This window comes from Caenorhabditis elegans, chromosome X (genome assembly GCF_000002985.6).
Source record: "Caenorhabditis elegans chromosome X".
Taxonomy (NCBI): domain Eukaryota; kingdom Metazoa; phylum Nematoda; class Chromadorea; order Rhabditida; family Rhabditidae; genus Caenorhabditis; species Caenorhabditis elegans.
In genome coordinates, this window is record NC_003284.9 from 3,466,414 (window position 1) to 3,486,185 (window position 19,772).

Genomic DNA, 19,772 nt, shown 5'->3' on the forward strand with positions numbered 1-19,772 from the left:
AAAAAAAATGAGGACGCAAAGTTAGGAGGCAAACGTAGTGAGACTGGTTAAAGATGACGCGCAGAAGGACGGATGAAGGATGGATATAGAAGATGAAAGAAAATGAACAAGTCGATTTTGAAAGGATTTTCTTAAATGCGGCGAGGCGTAATCAAAATTTGGTGTAGTGAAAAGGCAACTTGAAAAAGGAAACCTACTCTGACAAAAAATATAAAAAATCTTTAGTACTAAGTTCGTGGCAGATTGGGAAGTGTGCAGGAGTTGTTTCAAACTGCACAAGACTCCCGAAAAGCTATGCAAAATTTTATTTTACGCAGGAGTTGTGCAAGATTGTAGTAAGAATCCGTTGAAGTTTCAATCTAAGTAGAACTTCATCAAGTCTATATAGGCGTTTTACTTTACTTGGGAAATTTGATTTTTGCCAGAGTATCAATAAAATAACTATAGCTACAATTTGAACATGGAAATTAAAAACTTCAAACACAGCAAAATGGCCAAAATTAGGAAAATACCTTGAAATTAAAAGAAAAACGGATTTTCAACATCACCAAATGGTTCAAAATTTTTATACATACAAAAAGCTTTCATTGTTTCTCTAACAACCAAAAAGAAACAAATCACAATTTAGTACAAATGCATTTGCAGAACATTTAAAATGAGGACCGTTGAGACGAATTGCTAGAAGGCGTAGACGCAGAATGTTAGACATCAGATTTCCTCTTCAAGGTGTGTGTGCAATGCGCGGGGAGATAAACGCGCAAAGAGGAGTGAGACAAGTATCGATTTATGTTGTGCCAGCGATTGAATAATACTGATTAGATAAACTATCTGGCAACAGGCGGGCGAATAAGAAAAATCAATACGCTTTATTCTAGACAAGAAAGTACTCGAGAACATATCAAAGCTCTCAACTCAATAAGGTCGTCAGAAAGCTCATAATTGTCAGATAAATAACCTAAATAATGCGCGTCAAGAGCACGGCGATGACGGATGTCCATGTCATGCAAGCGGCTCGATACGGAACGAAACCGCATGGAATATGAGGGGATAGCCGGGGCTATACGTCGCCCCCTTCCCTGGTTAAGTAATTATTCCAATTCGTGGCCGCCCTCCTCTCACATTCGACTACCCGTTCATTAGGTCCATTGTAGACCGAACCTATGCCCATGGACCAACGAGGCAAACGATTGGGGGACGGGAGGACGACGAAGAAGAAGGAAAACCCGGCCCTGTCATACAACATCTGTCGTGTTGTGTCTATACGTTGTCAATGAGCAATAGTTACACTTGTAGTGGAACCGATAAAATTCGCAAGAATAGGTGGGGAGATTCGAAGAGCCTGTGATTTTTGCGGGGAAGCAGACGGTGGGGAAATGTGGAAAGTAAAAAAGTGAGAACCAGTGACAGGAATTGACCATAATTTCGCAAAGGTGTCGGCGGGGCGAGAAGCTGGACAATAAACTTTATGGCACTTTACAAAGTGCGTTTGTTCGTTGAAATGAGAAGATCACCTCTTTTTCCGAAAAGCAAAAAGTTCAGAAGAAAGATGGCACAATAACCAAAAAGAAAAAAAAAAGAAGCAAAAAATGCAAAGAAAAGTGTGATGGGATGGGAAAGTCTACCAGGGAGAATAGAATTGTGGTCCGCCGCAATTCGTCATGGGGTCCACTGGACACCTGCTCGACCGGACGACGGGTCGATGGCGTGAAAAACGTGGATTGGAATGGGGGACGTCAAAGAGGGGCACGAAAGTGTGCGCCAAATGATTTTTTCCCCCTCCCATCTTTTCTCAATTCCGCGCTCCTTTGCCCCGCCAAGAAGTGGGTCGCCGGCGGAGCAAGTGGTCAGTGGCAGACGACGGTGAGCAAAAGTGGGTTATGCAAATATTCCTGCTCTCTCGGTGATATTGAATCTCTCTTTTTAAATCCAAAGAAACATGAGGTGCGTGAGAAATTATGATATGGAAGTTTTTAATACATGCACGTATATTTTTCGGCAATTTCAAACTTTCAGACAATTTTTGAGCACTTTTTCAATTGTTTCAAATAGAGAACAAGTTATTTTCAGATAAAAAATTAATTTTCCATTTTTTGTAACTAAATTTTTATTTAAAAAAAAACTACTTCGGGGAACATGCCAGACTGGCTCATTTTGTAGAATTGCCAGCCTGCATTTGCCGCGCACCTTTGGCACAAATGTTAAAGTAGCGCGGTAGGGAGATTGGTGAAAACTACTCCTATGGTGCTAAAATAACTAAATATCTTTGTAAAATATTTCAAAAATTTTCAAAGGTTTTTGCTGACTGTCAAAAAGTGGCAAATACTGAGTTTTTGCATTTTTTAAAATGAAAAATTAGCACTGTCGCGTTTTCAAATCCCCACAGAGTTTTAATATTAAAATTTGAATTTTTTTTTTGATTGACAACGTCCAAAAAAGTAACAAAAACTGAATACACACGTTTGTAAAAATGAAAAAATTCAACAAAAAAAAGTTTTAAAAAGTTCAACTGTGTATGATATTTAGTCATGCGCCACTTTTAAACGATTTTATACCTTTCTAGAAGATACTAAGAAAAATGCTTTAAAAAACAAGACAGAACATTTTATTCACTAATACACTACATCTTGCGTATCAAAATGAACCAGAAAACAGAAACACACATGTTTTCCGATGGCTTTTTTTTCTCGACTTTTCGTGTTTTTCAGGGCAATTGCACATTTTATTATTTTTGCGACTTCACGACAGCCATCCGTGAAAGCAGATGAAAAGCTGACTGACTCCGAAAGATGATATGCATAATGAATCTGTTTTCCAGAATAAGGCGGCGAAGATGATGAAAGCGGAAACCCGACAAGGATGCAGGAGAGGAGAAGGGTGCGGGTGAGCTCTCTCAATAAATGAATACGAAATGGAAGAAAAGAAGTATAGATGAAAGAAAAGGAGAAACTCAAATTGAAGCGGTTGATGAAGAAGAGGTTTTCGAACAGAGAAGAGGAATAGAAGAATGGAACGGGGGGGGGGGGGGAAGAGAGTTTTGTGGAGCACAAGAAGAATAAGAGGAAGAAGCAGCATCCATCGGGCATCCTTCTTCTCTTCCTCCCAAATTGGTTTACCTTCAAATAGAATTATGAGTAACGGCTACTGACGACGGAAGAGGAAACATGGACGGGGGGGGGGGGGGGGCACAAAAGCAGATGACAGCGTGATGTACTACGGCTTCAGAACAAATTTGTTACGGAGCTGCGGAAGGGTGGGGGCCCATTGTTAGTACGCGCGCAACGTCTTCGCCCTTACGTTTTTGCGCAAGTGAGAAAAGTGGAAAAAGAAAGACGAGAATAGACACACACACACAAGGATGAATGATACTTGCTGAGCGTGGTTAATAGCCCTCTGGGCAGTGTTTTCAAACATATATACTGCTCATCTTTTGAAGAAAACGCTACAACAAAAGTCGGAAAGGTTGCTCAGAAAAGTTAAAACTCATATTTTACTTTCAAATAAAAAAATTCCAGTGCTTACAAATGTTGAATCAAGCGGAAAATTTAACATACATATTCTAAAAATTTGATATTTTAATTATTAATATTATTAAATTAACTTGTATTGACTCAATACAGAATATCAAACATAGCCACACTCCAACTTGGGATTTCCACTAAATTTCAAAGAATTTCAAAAAGAAATTTCCAATTTCCTACATGCAAACGGATGTTTCTGGGACTTTCAAGTAGAAACTTTTTTTTTGCAAATTTTGAAAGAGAATAGTGCAGAAAACAATGTCTTTTTTGAAATTTCCAATTTTCTTTCCTCTCACAGTTAATAACGTGGGGGCATGTGAAGCTTGAGAATCTTGAGAAAGAGCTCAAAAAGCAAGACGTCTTGGTCTTGGAAGGAAATAATAGTTGGCCAAGGGATGGTGGGACAAAAAGAAACAAAACATAGTGGCTTTCAGGTTTTTAGAGACAACTAAGTATTGGATTCTAAATGTTTTGGGAAACAATCAAAAATGAATTCTGTGTGGGTTGGCATTGTTGTTTATAAGGTTTTGTGTACGAAGAATAAGGGGTAAAATGGAAATGACGCTTCTGCGGACCCATCGCACATTTAGCCCCAACGGACATACGTTCATTTATCAAATGGCTAAGTGCGCCTCGACTTCATGTCACCAAGTCATGCAACGCCGCACCACCCAATGAGAAATAACTCGGACGAGTTTTCTGGCTGGCGAATTTTGACCATGAGACAGATTTTTGAAAAATTGAGTAACGTAGAGGGCGGCGAACGGCGAGAGTAATCACTAATGGAGGTGGGGGGGGGGGGGGCAGGATGAGGTGAGAACAGACCACTAAAAGCTTTTTATCTCTGTTTAATTGGATCTTCTAGGGCTACGAGAACTACCAGCGCGAAAATCGTAAAATTGAGAGTGAAAAGAAGAAATATGTGAAGACAGCTCAAAATGGCCAGAATGGGGATGAGACAGCGGCAGCGCACAAAAACAGAAATGAGATGGATGGCATAAGAAGGAAGAAAGGAAGGAAGAAGCGAACACTACTTATTCACTAAAGCTCTTGCTGTAAATGGCAGTGCTAAACGATTTTCGTCGTTTTTTTTTGTTGTTGTTCCGTCAAGTGACTCTACGTCGCAAAATGAAGCTCATAGAAACAAAGAGAGAGTTGTACTTGCCCGAAGTTTGGCGTTCTGAGAACGTGAATCGGTTAGTGACATAAGGGGGGAGGGCATCGGCAATGAAGATTCTAACGAGCGATAAACGAATTTTGGGCGTCGAGGAGAACGTGACACTGTGTAAGCCCATTGGTGAAAACAGGCAGATGGTCAATGATTTGGAGCAAATGGTGACATTACCATTCATCATGTTTTCAGGAATAATTGGGGTTTTTCTCGAAAAAAAATAATTTAAAAAAAAACGAAAATACCTTGGGAGATTTTGGTGTCCAGAGAGTTATGACATTTCGAATTCAAAATAAAATCTTACCCAATTCAATTTTGCGCTAGTTATTTTCACATACGAATGCTTAAATATGGGGTTTCAATCCAACTAGCAAGCATAGAATAAAATAGTTAACGTGTTATGGAAATTATTTTGTTTGTATAGAAAAACAACTTAACTTCATTCTTTTTTAAATTTGAAGCGCCTTGATGTGAAGCTTTTTGTGAAATTTTCAAAGAAATCATATCTGCAAAAACTTAAAGGTCAATAAAATCATGATTATTGTCACAATGTGCTAGTTATCTTAATGGTTTACTATAGAGATAAAACAGTAATTTTTTCGGCTTAATTACATGTATTTGAGCATCTAGAATTGAAAATAGCTGCATAAAAACAAAATTGATCAAGGATTTTTAAAATTAGAAATGTCCAATTTAGGAAACATATTACCTGGCCTATAAGTTTTTGGACACCAGAAAAGGACGCCTTGTAAGCTTTCACTTCTAATATTGAAAAATTCAAGAAGATGTAAATATTGCTTAAAAAAAGTACGTGATCTGACAAAACATTTCTGGAATTTAAGGTTTAGGGGTGCAGAATCTAAGTTGTTGTGGACTTAGGCAAGAACCAAGATATGCTTGTTCTACGTGAATAAGAGGAATCTTGCATTGCCCAGAAACAAAGGAAAAGTAATTAGTAAAACGCGTTTATAAGATCCCAAATCTTAATTAAATGTTAGCCACTAAAGTGCAATTTGTTGAACTTTTTCTGGAACATTGGGAAAGTTTCAACAAGTTTCATGAGATAAAATAGTTAAAAAGTATACATCAGTGCAAGTATGATTAATCGAAAAACCAGACATATCGTACAAACCATCAATTGTAAATAAAATAATAGTGATGATCGAAAACAATACAAACGATGTGAGTGGTACAAAAGCGCGCGCACGAGAAAATTGAATAGGCTTGTGCAAAAAAAGCAATAGCGAACGGTAATACACAACAATCAGTTGAGTGAAGGGCAGACCGCACACACACACACACAACGTGAGAGAGAGATAGAGGGAGAGAGTGCAAGGTAAACGGGGAGAGACCAGGTGAGAGTGGACACAAAACGGGTAGCACCCCTAGTCAATGGGAGGGCGAGGAGAGGTAACTAGCGCGCTCGAATGCGCAGAGTTGAACACATGCAAGGACGGTGGCAGAATCGCTCGATAAGTGACCCTTGGTGGTGTTCCGCATCCTCATTCTCTCTCTAGGTCTCACCCTCTCTCTACTCACACCAGGGTCCTCTGTGGGGGTATCATCGTTGATCTGATAGATCTGATACACCACACAGTGTGCGCAGTGTGGCTGGTTAAAGACAACAGGAAACAACACTCGCTGTATAACCAGTCTCCGGAAAAATAGTTGAAGCAGCGCTACTACTGAAGTCGTGGTGGCCATCGTCGTGACGGATCATTTAGAAAATCGAAACTTCTTTTCCCATTGTTTGGATGACTTTCATGCATATTGTACCTCCTCGGAACTGCCAGTCAGGTGGAATAGCTCTAATTGGGTGCTGAATGGATGGTGTGGGGGGGGGGAATGGAGGAAGTGTGTTGTTTGCTTTACGAAATGAGGAAAAGTTGGCATGGAACGGCAGAGTGGTTGTACATGGAAAGATGATATGCTTCAATGTCCTATGCAATAACATTAAAAGCGTTAAGCTATGTATTCCGAGAGTCAATGAAGTCAGAATAAATGACCACTCAAGTAATGAGAAGTTGGCATTCGGAGTGATGAAAAGAGGGGTCGGCGAGGGTCTGGCAATTGCCGACCGGAAATTCTACAAAATTAAAGTTAAATGAAATATTTTGAAATTACATGGCAGTTGCCATGGTCTCAGATAATCATAACGAGTAAATGTAAATGAAAAATAATTTCCTCACGATAATAATGATCGGAAATATAAAATATATATATATTTTTCTAACAATTTGAAGCTGTGCCTTACTTTCTGACGTGAGCATCAAGAAGTATGTTTGTATCATTCTGCAAGTTGTTACAGTTACTAAATTCAATATAAAAGCACTTCTGAGACCCCATACAATTCATTTTTCTGTTGTCCTGGTCTAAATTTAGAACTACTAAATTCATCAAATCGAAAAAATTGAATTTGACTGTATTTTATGAATTTATTATACATATATCGAATCTCTATATTGAATCTACAGTTAAAATGTTTCAATTAAAAATTTAAATTTAGAAAATGAATACAAATTACCATGTAATAGAAAAACAATGTGTCAATGATATGATCAACTTTTATTCAAAAGCTTTTAGTATGGAATATCAGAATTTGTCTGAAAAGCTGTTACGAAATGGAAAAAAGAAAATATTTCTCATTCGGACTGTGTAATTTAGCCAGTTCTCATTGTTTCATTCTAGTGAGTATATAAATAAGTGAAATAATTCTAGAACTTCTTCCAATTGATTTACGTTTACCAACTTTATCTTCAATGAGTTTTCATTTTAAATTTGGCGTTTAGTAAATTTCAAATCGAAACTCTACTTTAAACAGAGAAACAAGCAAAAGATGGAGCACAAGTAAGAAAAAGTGACTAAACCTGCAATGATTGCGAAACACACTTACCTGCTATACCAATACACTGATGACATTTTTTCTTATTCAGTTTTTTTCCGTCGTTATGTGATAAACGTCGTTAAAAACAGAGTGATGGTTAATGGGTTGAAAAAAAATTCCAAAAGGTGTGATTGAGAAAACCGAAAAACACTTGAAAAGAGAATGGGTTCTGAGAAAAAGTTGATATTATTATTTTTTTTGACAAAATGAGTGTTTTGCGATTATAGAAAAATAAAATAAAAACAATAAATGTGGTATTACCACTCTAAAAATGTTATCAAATTGTGCAATTTTAATGCGAGTCTGTACAAAGAATTTTCACCTTAAATGCTAAGCAAATGTGGATCTTGTTTTTAAAAAAAGTTATGAAAAATAATGTTTGGAATTTTGAAATGAAACGAAAAAAAAAGAAAGAAAATGTTTGGTTCACAAGACCAAGTATATAATTCAATAAAGTGGACGAGGCTCGACTTTTTGGAGTACTAAAACCAGAATATTGCCCATTTCCGGGAGAAATACTAAAATTACGAAAATGACCTCTATATAGTTTTGAGCATAGCTTCAAGGCTCATAAAAATAGCAGAGAAAGCCCAGAAATCAAAGAAACTGCTTGCATGTATGTGTTTGTTTTATGTTTGAAATTTGTTTTATGTTCGAAATTAATAAAAAGTAATTTTTCGAAAACGTTTCTCAAGGTAAAACAACTGTTTTTTTAAGCATAACAATTTCTTTTTCAAAATTCCTCTTGGATTTTTTTTTAATTTCCAGTAGTTCAGAGCAATGTTTGAACTCCTAAAGTGTCTTAATACAAAAAATTCAAAAATAACTACAATGCAAAAACTAGTAGAAAATTTTGAGCGACTTCAGCATTTCCGACTGTAAATAGAAAACTTTTTTTGGAACGTTTCCCTAAGATTGTTAATTATTATAGCATTTTAATTTCTGATATTATGGAATACAGAAACTACGAAAATCGAAACAAAAGTTTCCGGAAATGAATTCTCAAGTTGTAAGCAGATCCACTTTGTAACAAATGTTGTCATTGAATACGAGAATGCTCAATGAGTCTTCTCCTTCCATGTGCCGAAATATATTTGCGTGCAGAAATAAGCAAATGACACAACAAAGCTTTGTTGCGGGCAAGAAGACTCCATACACATACAAATTTATAAGCTCTCTTGCTTTCTCCTTGCGAGTTTTGACAATTTTCTAATGTACCTGCGGAAAGAAAAATGTTTGATAGGAAAAAAAAATTAAAAATGTTGGTCGCAAGCTCAAACTCGAGCTTTTTCCGATTTCTGGTGATTGATGGATATTCAAAGGCCTTTTTTTGTTTGTTTTGATTAGCTGCGAGATCAGAGCTAACAAAAACCGGAAGTCGCCATTGTTTTACAAAGATATGCATACATAGATTGACAGGAATCTGAATAATTTTTGTTGATAAAAAAGTCATAAGGATAAAAATGTATTCACAATCTCTTCTTGAGGGCCTGAAAGTTACGCCAGTTTCTAGGTACTTTCTCACGGCAATTTGATAAAAATGTTATTGATGAGTAGGCTGCAAGCTAACAGGTTTTACTGGTCCTTACACATAGGTAAAAATCTGAAAATTTTTCATCGAACTCGATCAAAACAGTTTCAGATTAAAAAAAAACCAAAAAATTCCAAAAATCTCGTAGGTTATTTTCCAATGTGTAAAGAACTGTAAAACAATTAGAAACTTACTAATAACATTTTTGGTGCCATTCTGTGCACCTCCAAACTTGTGGAAAAATTCACTTAAAATATTTCAGACCGCGTTCTTTCAGAGGTTCAGAGGTTCAGAGTTGAGTTCCGCCGCTGAAATTTTTGTGGTGGCCTAGTCTAAACGTAAGCTTTCAAATTACATAGGCCTAGTGTTGAGGTCAGGGATTAAGTTGACATACTTTCCTTGTGAGTTGAAAAATTGATATTGTAAAAATAAATTTTGAACCGGCATTAACATTTTCTAAGATATAAGAATTTGGCTTGAAATTACGGGTCAGTTTGAGTAGACAAAGGTAGCAGAGAATTTAAGGTTGTTAGGCTGTCAAGACCTTTTTACTATAAAGCATTAGAATCAGTGGAAAAAGCAAAAGTGCACCTATGCTGTCTTGATTATTGAACTTTTTTTTGTTGATAAGTTCAGATTTAAGCTGATATACCCTGCGTTTTGTGTTCACACTTTTCAATTTCTCAGCCATATCAGAGTGCCTGAGAATGTCGACTGTTCCTTTGATACCTTCTCACGGCTAGTTCAAAGGAGACGTTATGAATGATGGAATTGGAATTTTTATTGGTGTCGTTTTAGATAGATCGATCCAAAAGATTACTACAGTCCCTTTTCTTGATGTGAGAAAAAGTATCTCTCGGTCGTCGTCTTTCCGTCAAAACTTTGAACACTCCCGACACCAATCAAATTCGATTCCGGTATATTCCTAACAAGGTGACGACGGAAAGCAGAAGCCGAGGCCAATTGAATGAAACATTCCACGTGACGGTTCCCTTTTATAATTGGACTCATTTGGAGAGCGGAAAACGGAAAACGGAAAATTTTCCAAGAATCAACACAGGATTGCCGAGAAAAACATCATTGACTAGTCAAAAACGGTGGACAATAAAATTGATGCCAGTTGTTTGTTGAGATTCTCGACACCAAAAACTAATAAAACGGCGCTTTATGGAGCTATTATTATCATATGATCTGAAGATGATTAAGCAAATCGTATTCATTCGATCAGGTACAAACATACCCGTTTGTTTCTTGTTTCTATCTAAAGTCTTGAAATCCGGATAAATTTTATTTTATATGCCGATGTTCCTCATTTTTTTTGCGTATGTTTTTTCTCGATTTATTGGGCTAGTGTTAAAGAATTTAGAAATTAAAAATATTCTTCTTTTCAAAATCCTAGAAACCTTCTTGAAAAATGAGGCAGAAACTAAGACGATCAAATACATCTCTTGTTGTTTCCAGTTGATTATTCGATTCTCTAATCAGCGTTTCTGCTTAGAAATTTCGTTTGATTCCATGATTGAATGAAGGAGAAGAGACATCAATTCAATGTTTCATACATCAAATATATCTTCAAAATTTCTTAAGCAAGAAAAATTGAGATGCATATCTGAATGAAAATTTTCTACATACATGTGTATGTACGTACATTCAGATGAAAAATCTGATATTGGCTATGTTAAATTTATATTATTTTTAGCATTCATTAAACAATATCAGAATTAATTATAATTTGGATTGAAAGTGATGAATATAAATTTTGGATTGACAATCTCGGCGAACGAAAAGATCGAAAGATTATCGTGTAGGTAGAATAAAAACCAGAATATCGTTCTTTTGTTCGTAGTCTGGTGATTAATGCCGTATCAGGAACTTTTGATCTCGATAAACTACTAGGACTGACCATTTGATCTGAATCAATTGTTATTCAAAAATCGAGATTGTCAGTTCTAAGAATTTCATATCCAATTCTGCTCCGGAGACTTTAGGTCGAAATTTTCAATTTCTTGAGGTAGATCTTGCTATTTGAAATTGTCATTGACAGTATACAATAATCTGAAAAGTTGAAACTCCGTTATATTCCAATTCTCTCATGACACCTGCACTAATCAGCGCGCATCTTTCCATTTTGCATCCTTGACGGAAAACAGTTCCGTTTGTCTTTTTCTACATTGCTTTTTCACATTCGGAGGTGCTAAGAAACGATTAGCAATGAAAGCGAAATGTATACACAGTAATTACGATAAAACTAATCCGACTGTCCGATTCTATGTGGCTACCTTAATTTTACTGCAAAGTCGAAATGTCAAAACATCGTTTTTTAAATACAAATTTCTTGTGATAGGGGTTTAATCTTGAAAGAATACTGTATACATAAACTGAGGGATGAGCATCAAACCAACCGTTCAGATCAAAAAGCATCTGTAATGGGTGATAAGCGTTCGGAGATTTTAAAAATTCTCTGATAAGAAGACATAAAAGTGTAGTGGGAAGACTTCCGCCAATCAAGTCTTCTAAGCCGATACATCTTGGTCGATAATTTCTGATCGCGATAAAAAAGATAGCAGCAACAGTGCTTCAAATCACCGCAAATTTACAAAGCCGTCCAAATCATTTGATGACGTTATCACACGGCGAGGGAGAACGAAAGATCATGTTCTGCATGAAGTTGGACCCAAAGCTTGTTCTTTGTCTTGTCGTGTTATTGAAGTTTTTTTGGCACTCCGATCGTTCTGGCAAATTTTTTCTGCAGTTCGAACTGGATCAGACAAGGAATCTCTGATACACTGTCGTAAATTTTGTACTGTGAAAACTGCAATTTATTGCTTAATTGGATTTAGCACAGAACTTTGGTACTGTCCAAAAAAAAATGCAGCTAGTTTCTTTAAACTGATATGTCAAGCATATTTGGGCACAGACAAACATCATAATCTTCGTAATGAATGTGTATTTCCACCATGCATTTTAAATATATTTTGAAGTAAATGCCATAAAAATGTATCTTTAAAGGGCTGAAACTTTATTTGCCGTAATTGTGTTTTAGACAATGTTAAAACTAAATAAATCAATTAATTTTCATCTATATTCCAATTAAGAAAGGTACTTTTAGTACTAGAGTTGGTTTTTCCAAAGCCTTGAATTAGAAAACATATTCCACACATTTGTATCTTTTTTAAATTAGCAAATTATTTTAAAAATGTGGGCATCAAGTACCAATATATATCTATTTGCCTATTTATTAAAAATCTAAAATTTTAAGTCATAAAAAATAAAAACGTCTGGAGTTTTTTGTATTCCCAGGTTTAAGAAATAATCATCACTTAGCTTAATGAAGTAAAATGCATATCATGTTTAAAGGAAATAAACAAATTGGCAAATGAATAAAATTTTAATTTGTTTCAAAATTGTGTGTGCCGTTCTAACATTTGTGTAAAGTTGGTTGAAGTTGAGGATAAAGTGCGCACTTAAAATTACTGAAAGTTAGCTAGGTTAAGATTGCTAAATTTTTTATTATTAAAAATAGCTAAAATTAAAAAAAAAAAAAAAAAAAAAAAAAAAGTTGCTAAATTAGGTTGGAAAGTTGCCAGAATTCGCGGAAAAGTTCGTGCATTTTAATTAACCACATTTCTTGTTTTAAATAGTTTACAAACCTGAGGAAAACTTCAAAAACTAATGCAACACTATTTTACGCTATTAGTGTTCTTTATTACTTCCTGTTGACACCTTAAGTTTCTTTTTATTTTACAGATATCAACTATAAAAAAATGATTCACAAATGATTTGTCTGGTGATATGAGCTGCCAAACAAAGAAATTAAAATTTTTAGCAATTTCAACTGTTGTAAAAACTTTGAATCACAAAAATCTTCCAAAAGGTACACAAAAGCGTATTGATATTTTTGCATTGTTCATTTATGTCTTGTAGAAAATATACACAGTTTTCAATATCTTGACCTACTCAACAAGGTACTTGACCAAGTCCGATTTGATTCAGTTTTTCGACAACCCTGATCTTGTTCTCCTTTTCCTTCAATCCCCCGCACATCGCCTACAATCGCAGTCACTTCAAATACAAAAATGATTTCGTTCTCGCTGTATATCCTCCATACCTTGTATCCACTCATCACGATGCTTCTTCAAAATTGACCGCAACTAAAGTATACACATACATAGAGAAATTATTTCGGACTTTGCGATTCCCAATGGAGAGGTGCAGATTCGCCCTCCCCTCCCCCCTCCTGAAGAAATCTTGGCGGGACGAAGAAGTGGGCGGGCGGATGCGGGAAGACAAGGCAATCTTCTGGACTAATTCATAAAAACGCGCTGAAATTAGTGGAAACCGGGAAAACGAGGAGGTGGGAGGTGCTTGTATCTTCCCAACGTATAAAAGTGACCAGAGCTGTAGTTTTGCCATGTTGGATGTTTTGGCAATTTTTCCACCTTGCATATCCCGACCTCATTCGCCCAGCCTCCTTTTCCTGCCCTCCGCTGGGTTTAACACCGTAATCCAACAATTACACGGTGTCGTCGGATTTCTTCATTCAACTCTATTCATTGTCTTTTTCTTTTTCTTCTTCTTGTTCCAAACTATCCAGTTCTCTTCGTTTCACTTTTTTTGAAAATTGTCTTCCAAATTTTATTGCTCAAGCTAAAAATATTCTGACTTTTAAAATCCTTGTATTATTAACGTTCCAATAAGAACAAAAATATATATATGTATGCTGTTCTGTTTCCAGAATGACATTACTCAACTTGTTTTATTGTTTCTGCCTACTATTTGGAGCAGTTTTGGCGGATTCCATTCATGATGGTGGATCTTGTGGTACGAATTCAATTCCTTACAAAATGGAAGTAGACAGCGAAGGAAAACCAGGTATTTACTAATTTTCCAGAGCATCTCAAAAAATTATCCATTTCAGTTATATCATGTGAAGCGCCATCCTGCCTTGGAGTTTCAAGCTCTGCAGCAAGACGCCCAAGAGTTTTGGATGTGGTGAGAGATACTTGAAAGACCTAGGCGCCTAGCAGTAAAATTATTAAGAAATCGATTATTTAGAGAAACTCTTTCGGGGACATAATCCTTGGACTGTAAGTGGCTCTATAATTTTGTGCGATTAAGAAAAATAGAGCGGCCATTAAAAAAAAGTCAATTTCGTAGAAATTAACAGATGGAAAAGCTAAACCATTCAAAAAAAAATTCAATAAGGACGCAATTCTAATTTAAAAAAAACTATAATCTAAACTAAAATTGGAAAACTATGGTTTTTGCTTTCTGAACATTTCAAACCCAATTTAAAAAATCTATTTGAAGTAACGCCGAACTCATTACAAAAATAGAAGCCTTGAAGAAATCGCAGAGAAAAAAGCTAAAACATATGAAGAATATTAAAATTATTCTGTAAGAAGAAACATTTTGAAAACGTAGTTAGAGCTAATACTTTCATAGAAGAGAAAACATAGACAACTGTTTCAGAAAAAAAACATCGAAATTTCAGTTTTTTTGGGTCTCAATACATTGATGAATTGCATCCTACAAAATTTTTTGCAAAGCTTCTTGCTATTGGTTCAATATCTTATCCATACCGTACCTATATATTTGTCACCATCTCCGATTTTTCTCACATCATCGCTTTATCTTAGATCAGTGCGCCCGTTGATTATACATCCCGAATGTGTCTTGTTTGAATGTAAGGATGTTTCTTTCACCCATTAAGCTTTACGATCTTTGAGACTTATCCAATTAAAGTGGCTAACTGAATCTTCGCCCGATTCGTCTCGGCCGAAGCCTATTCATCTTTTTTGATGTTCCTATTTTAATTGTGACGACGTCAAGCGTACCAAACAAGCTACGTATGCAAGCCAATTAATTGCGATGCGAGATTAGAAGTACATGAAACACTATGACCGGAATCGTTCCTCCGGATGAGTCGTCGTTGACCGAAAAAACTTTTGGCGGGCGTAGTATAATAAAACTTGATTGAATGATGTATAGCATTGGAATATTTTTCCAGAGTTGCGACCCTTTCAAGGAGATTGTCTGCGTCAAAGACCTGCAATGGACTTCTGGGCTTGTGGAAATCAATAACGGAACACATAGAACATTGAAAACCGAGTGTTGTTCGTACGAAGGAATGTCTGATGCGAAAACAATCAAGAGCATCTTCCTTGGACCAGGACAATCGTTTGTAGGAGGAATGGTGGAAAAGGATGGAGAGCAATCAGGATTCGATCTTATCAAGGAGATTAGGAAGACTGTCAACGCAGATAATCAGTAAGAGAAATTTAAATGATCGGGTATTTTTGGAACAAAGTTTCTTATTTCAGAGTTCAATATATTGTTGGTGTCTACCGCATGCCTTGTGAAGCCACCTCCGATTCAAGTAAATTTTTTGAAATTTTGAAATATTTTTGCAATTTTAAGCTTCACTGTTTTCAGGCGAGGAAGCTCTTCCATTGCTTTCAAGAAACAGAAGAAAGCTTCGTGATAGAGTTGGAAAATACGATGATTATGAGGAAGACAGAAACTATCGCTCTGAGAGAAGACGTCCGTTTGCAATGAGAAGACGTGCCCTCCTTCAAAGACTCGAAGATATGTATGATGATTACGATTACGAATTCCGAGTTGTGAGACGACCATTCAGAAAGTAAATTTTATCCGGCATTTTTATTTAAGCCGAAAAATTTTCCAATTTAAGAAGCCGCCTTCCATACAACGAGAATGCTCTTTGGCCACTGCAATACTCCTCGCCACAACGTTCCCGCACATTTGCCGACAACACGTACAACAAAGAAACAGGTTTGTTAACGACAATGCAAGACGGAACTGCCGCTCTTTCTAACTATGGTGATTCTTCAGTAGAATCCGGGCCGCTTCCTCCACCACCGAGCTCCAACTACATTGACGTGAGTTTAGACTAACCCATACATCTAATGTCAACTAATTCTACTAGTACTAACTTTCTAGTCGCAGAATGTTGCCCCAGCTTCGCCTGTCGTTCAATCGCCAGCCTACCCACAGACTCCAGCAGAAATGCCTCTGCCACCTCAATCAGGTTCATATTCTGGATCGTATAGTGGTTATCCAACTGCTGATGCAAGTCAATACAATGCGTACCCTGCAATGCAGCAACCAGCATATCAACCGGCCTACCAACCGGCCTATCAACCAGCCTACCAGCCAGCCTACCAACCAGCATATCAACCAGCATACAGTGCAAGAGGATACTCGGTATTTTAATTAACAATTTTAATTCATTTTAAAAATAACGTCATTCTTCAGCCGAATTTGAATGGGCTGTTCGGTGGAACTGGCATGCAGTGTTTTTCCGGAGATATGGAGGTAGAGACAGAAGACGGAATCAAGATGATCAAGGATCTCAAGATTGGCGACAAGGTTCTCAGCATGGACGAGGCTTTTGTGACGTATTCGCCCGTTATCATGTTTTTACACAAACGGGATGAAGAGATCGCGGAATTCAATCTCATAGAAACAGCCAATGGTCACTCAATTAAACTGACCGATAATCATTTGATCTACGTGTCTGACTGCCGTACTAGATCCGACTTAAAGTAAGAAATTAATGATTTAACAACAAGTAAACTAATAATTATCCAGATTGGTCGCCGCGAAAGAAGTCAAAATGGATGATTGCATTCACGTCACCACAGACAGCAATGTCGTCATCAAGAAAAAGGTATCCAAAATCAGCAAGGTCATCGAAACTGGAATCTACTCTCCACTTACTTCCACCGGAGATATTATTGTCAACCGAGTTCTGGCTTCTTGTCATTCCAACTTGGCGTTGAAGTCACTTCAACAAACTTTCTTCTCACTCTACAAACGTACTTCAAGTGTTTTCCATAATTTGATGTTCTTCAAATCCTCCACAGAAGAGGGAGATCTTCCAGTTGGAGTCGAAACTTTAACAAGTGTCATGGACTTGTTTATTCCTCAATCATTTGTATGATTACTAATCAGTTAATATGTATAAGTTTATAATAATTGTACGTTGTTTAATAATGTTTTTCTTGCTTATGCTTTTTATGCAATGATGTTAAAATATGCGGTTGAATTGTGCATTTGGTTGCAGCTGCTTTCTTTCACTGTCGCCTTGCCATGTTGTAAAATAAACATAACTTATTGAGTACAAACACTTTATGTTTCCTTATTTTGCTTTCCATTTTCAGAGCCTACAAAAAATAAGGTACCGTACTTCCTCTATTAGTCTTGCACCACTACGGGTTAATCGAAAATTTTTCTTGTCTTGCAGCTTCTAATAGTCTTGCATCAATCTTTTTGCTGTAAGCAATACTTTATTTAAACTTCAGAAAACTTGTCATTTTTTGGACAAATGAAACTTAAAAGTGTTCAAATTGATGATGAAATATTGAAGAAGTATGTACATATTTTTCCTTGTTTAAACTATATCTAGTTAAGTTTTCAAGAAAAATTGGTAACTGGTAACAATTGGTAAGAATTGGTAACAATTATTGAGCTTTCAAAAATTAGTCTTACAGTCGTAAAAAAACATACGATACATGTTCAAAGATGATATCTCGTGTGTCTTTTTGGGAAGCATTAAAAGGATTGTCGAACTAGACACTTAAATATTTTTGAAATATTATGTGAAATTCATTAAAGTAGTAATTATAAATTAAACGTATAGTTGCGCCAGTGAGGACTTTGTTAAAAATCATGTATAGGGTGCCAAAATGGCCAAAGGTTATAGTAAACCTTTTTTATAAAACTTTTACTGGCAGTCAAATGAGCTTCTGCAAATTTTTGTGAATGCTATAGCACTGTCGCATGTTTGAATTCCCACAATGTTAGAATATTACTACTTGAAAAATCAATAGATCATAACATTCGGAAAAGACTTCTTTTTTGAACGGCGACTTCCAGAAAGTTGCAAAACTTGAGATTTGTCTATTAAAACAAATCATAGGTGTGAAGTTTGTTTCCTATTTTTAATATGGTGCCATAGGAATGTTTTAAATCCAAATTTATCAACTAACTTTTTTTCATCTTCAATTTCTGGATTGCTACGCGGACCAGGGAGCAAAAAATTACAGAAGTTAGTACTTTTTGGTATAAACGACTATACTGAATAATTTTTGGAAGAAAAAAGTGGAGCTTCCTATTAATTTCCCGGGTTTTTGAAATTTGGGAAAAATAGCTTTTGATCAATTATACGTGCACTGACCGAAAAATAATAAAACGTGCTTTGACCATAGAAAAATAAACCATTTGCACTGACCAAAAAAAAAATAAAAATTGCACTGACAAAGAAAAAGAAAACAAGTGCACTGACCAAAAAAATGAACCATTTGCACTGACGAAAAAAGATGAAGCGTGTACTGACAAAAAATAAAACAAGTGCACTGACCAAAGAAAAAAACACGTGCACTGACCAAAGAAAAAACACGTGCATTGATCATTGAAAACATTTGCACTGACCAAAAAAATGAACCATTTGCACTGACGAAAAAAGATGAAGCGTGCACTGACAAAAAATAAAACAAGTGCACTGACCAACGAAAAAACACGTGCATTGATTATTGAAAACATTTGCACTGACCAAAAAAATATGAAGCATGCTCTGGCAAAGAAAAAGAAAACAAGTGCACTGACCATAGCAAAAAACACGTGCACTGACCAATGAAAAAAACACGGGCATTGGGATCATTGAAAAATAAAACATTTGCACTGACCAAAAAATGATGAAGCGTGCACTGACAAAAAAAAATAAAACTTGCACTGACCAAAGAAAAATAAAAAATTTTCATTGACCAAAAAAGATGAAGCGTGCACTGGCAAAGAAAAAGAAAACAAGTGCGCCCTGACCATAGAAAAATAAAACATTTTCACTGATTAAAAAAAAGATGAAACGCGCACTGACCAAAAAAAAATTAAATGTGCACTGACCAAAGAAAAATAAAACATGTGTACTGACCATAGAAAAATAAAACATTTGCACTGACCAAAAAAAAAGAAACTTGCACTGACAAAGAAAAAGAAAACACGTGCACTGACCATAGAAAAATAAAACATTTGCACTGACCAAAAAAAGATGAAACGCGCACTGACCACAAAAATTAAATGCGCACTGACCAAAGAAAAATGAAACATGTGCACTGACCATAGAAAAATAAAACATTTGCACTGACCAAAAAAAACGCGCACAGACCACAAAAAATTAAATGCGCACTGACCAAAGAAAAATAAAACATGTGCACTGACCATAGAAAAATAAAACATTTGCACTGACCAAAAAAAACGCGCACAGACCACAATAAAATTAAATGTGCACTGACCAAAGGAAGATTCAGTTTAACTGGACTTTTTCAGATTCCGTATCCGTGGGGATAATTTCTTTTTTATTCTAGAACTTTTTTCTAGAATTATTCTGATATAACCGAATAAATGTGTCATGACAAGTTTATAAAATGTGTGAATTTAGATGAAGACTTTTTATAAAATTAACAATTCCTGAGAAATTATCAAAACATTTTTAAAAAATGTCTTTTTTTCTATAATCTTGGTGTTTGCGAAACACATGGTACTTTGAAAGTGCGTATTGCCAACCGAAGTTATTCGAAACAATTGTTTCATGTAAAATCCACGTTTTCGTAACATGTACACGATATATGTAATTCGAGTCGGTTTTCA

The 19,772-nt window shown here is 36.0% G+C and overlaps 1 protein-coding gene and 8 non-coding genes across 9 annotated transcripts; 5 read left to right on the forward strand and 4 right to left on the reverse strand.

The window, feature by feature from the left end:
• Positions 1-1,076: 1,076 nt before the first annotated feature.
• ZK377.7 lies at positions 1,077-1,224 on the reverse strand. Its single transcript, NR_070698.1, has one exon. It is a non-coding gene; the product is annotated as an Unclassified non-coding RNA ZK377.7 (non-coding RNA).
• A 1,838-nt stretch (positions 1,225-3,062) lies between these two features.
• Positions 3,063-3,339, forward strand: ZK377.14. Its single transcript, NR_070699.1, has one exon. It is a non-coding gene; the product is annotated as an Unclassified non-coding RNA ZK377.14 (non-coding RNA).
• Positions 3,157-3,352, reverse strand: ZK377.4. The gene has a single exon (NR_070700.1). It is a non-coding gene; the product is annotated as an Unclassified non-coding RNA ZK377.4 (non-coding RNA).
• Positions 3,353-4,434: 1,082 nt separating this feature from the next.
• Positions 4,435-4,545, forward strand: ZK377.11. The gene has a single exon (NR_070701.1). It is a non-coding gene; the product is annotated as an Unclassified non-coding RNA ZK377.11 (non-coding RNA).
• A 126-nt stretch (positions 4,546-4,671) lies between these two features.
• ZK377.6 lies at positions 4,672-4,807 on the forward strand. The gene has a single exon (NR_070702.1). It is a non-coding gene; the product is annotated as an Unclassified non-coding RNA ZK377.6 (non-coding RNA).
• Positions 4,808-6,072: 1,265 nt separating this feature from the next.
• ZK377.13 lies at positions 6,073-6,185 on the forward strand. The gene has a single exon (NR_070703.1). It is a non-coding gene; the product is annotated as an Unclassified non-coding RNA ZK377.13 (non-coding RNA).
• A 3,757-nt stretch (positions 6,186-9,942) lies between these two features.
• On the reverse strand, positions 9,943-10,155 carry ZK377.12. Its single transcript, NR_070704.1, has one exon. It is a non-coding gene; the product is annotated as an Unclassified non-coding RNA ZK377.12 (non-coding RNA).
• A 1,006-nt stretch (positions 10,156-11,161) lies between these two features.
• Positions 11,162-11,297, reverse strand: ZK377.8. Its single transcript, NR_070705.1, has one exon. It is a non-coding gene; the product is annotated as an Unclassified non-coding RNA ZK377.8 (non-coding RNA).
• Positions 11,298-13,836: 2,539 nt separating this feature from the next.
• On the forward strand, positions 13,837-17,253 carry wrt-6 (Warthog protein 6 N-product). The gene is made up of 10 exons (NM_076196.7): positions 13,837-13,976; positions 14,023-14,096; positions 15,115-15,374; positions 15,428-15,483; positions 15,540-15,747; positions 15,799-15,899; positions 15,960-16,006; positions 16,074-16,331; positions 16,383-16,672; positions 16,719-17,253. Exons 1-10 carry the CDS (start codon positions 13,841-13,843, stop codon positions 17,068-17,070), a joined length of 1,782 nt encoding a protein of 593 aa, NP_508597.2. The 5' UTR covers positions 13,837-13,840; the 3' UTR covers positions 17,071-17,253.
• Positions 17,254-19,772: the final 2,519 nt, after the last annotated feature.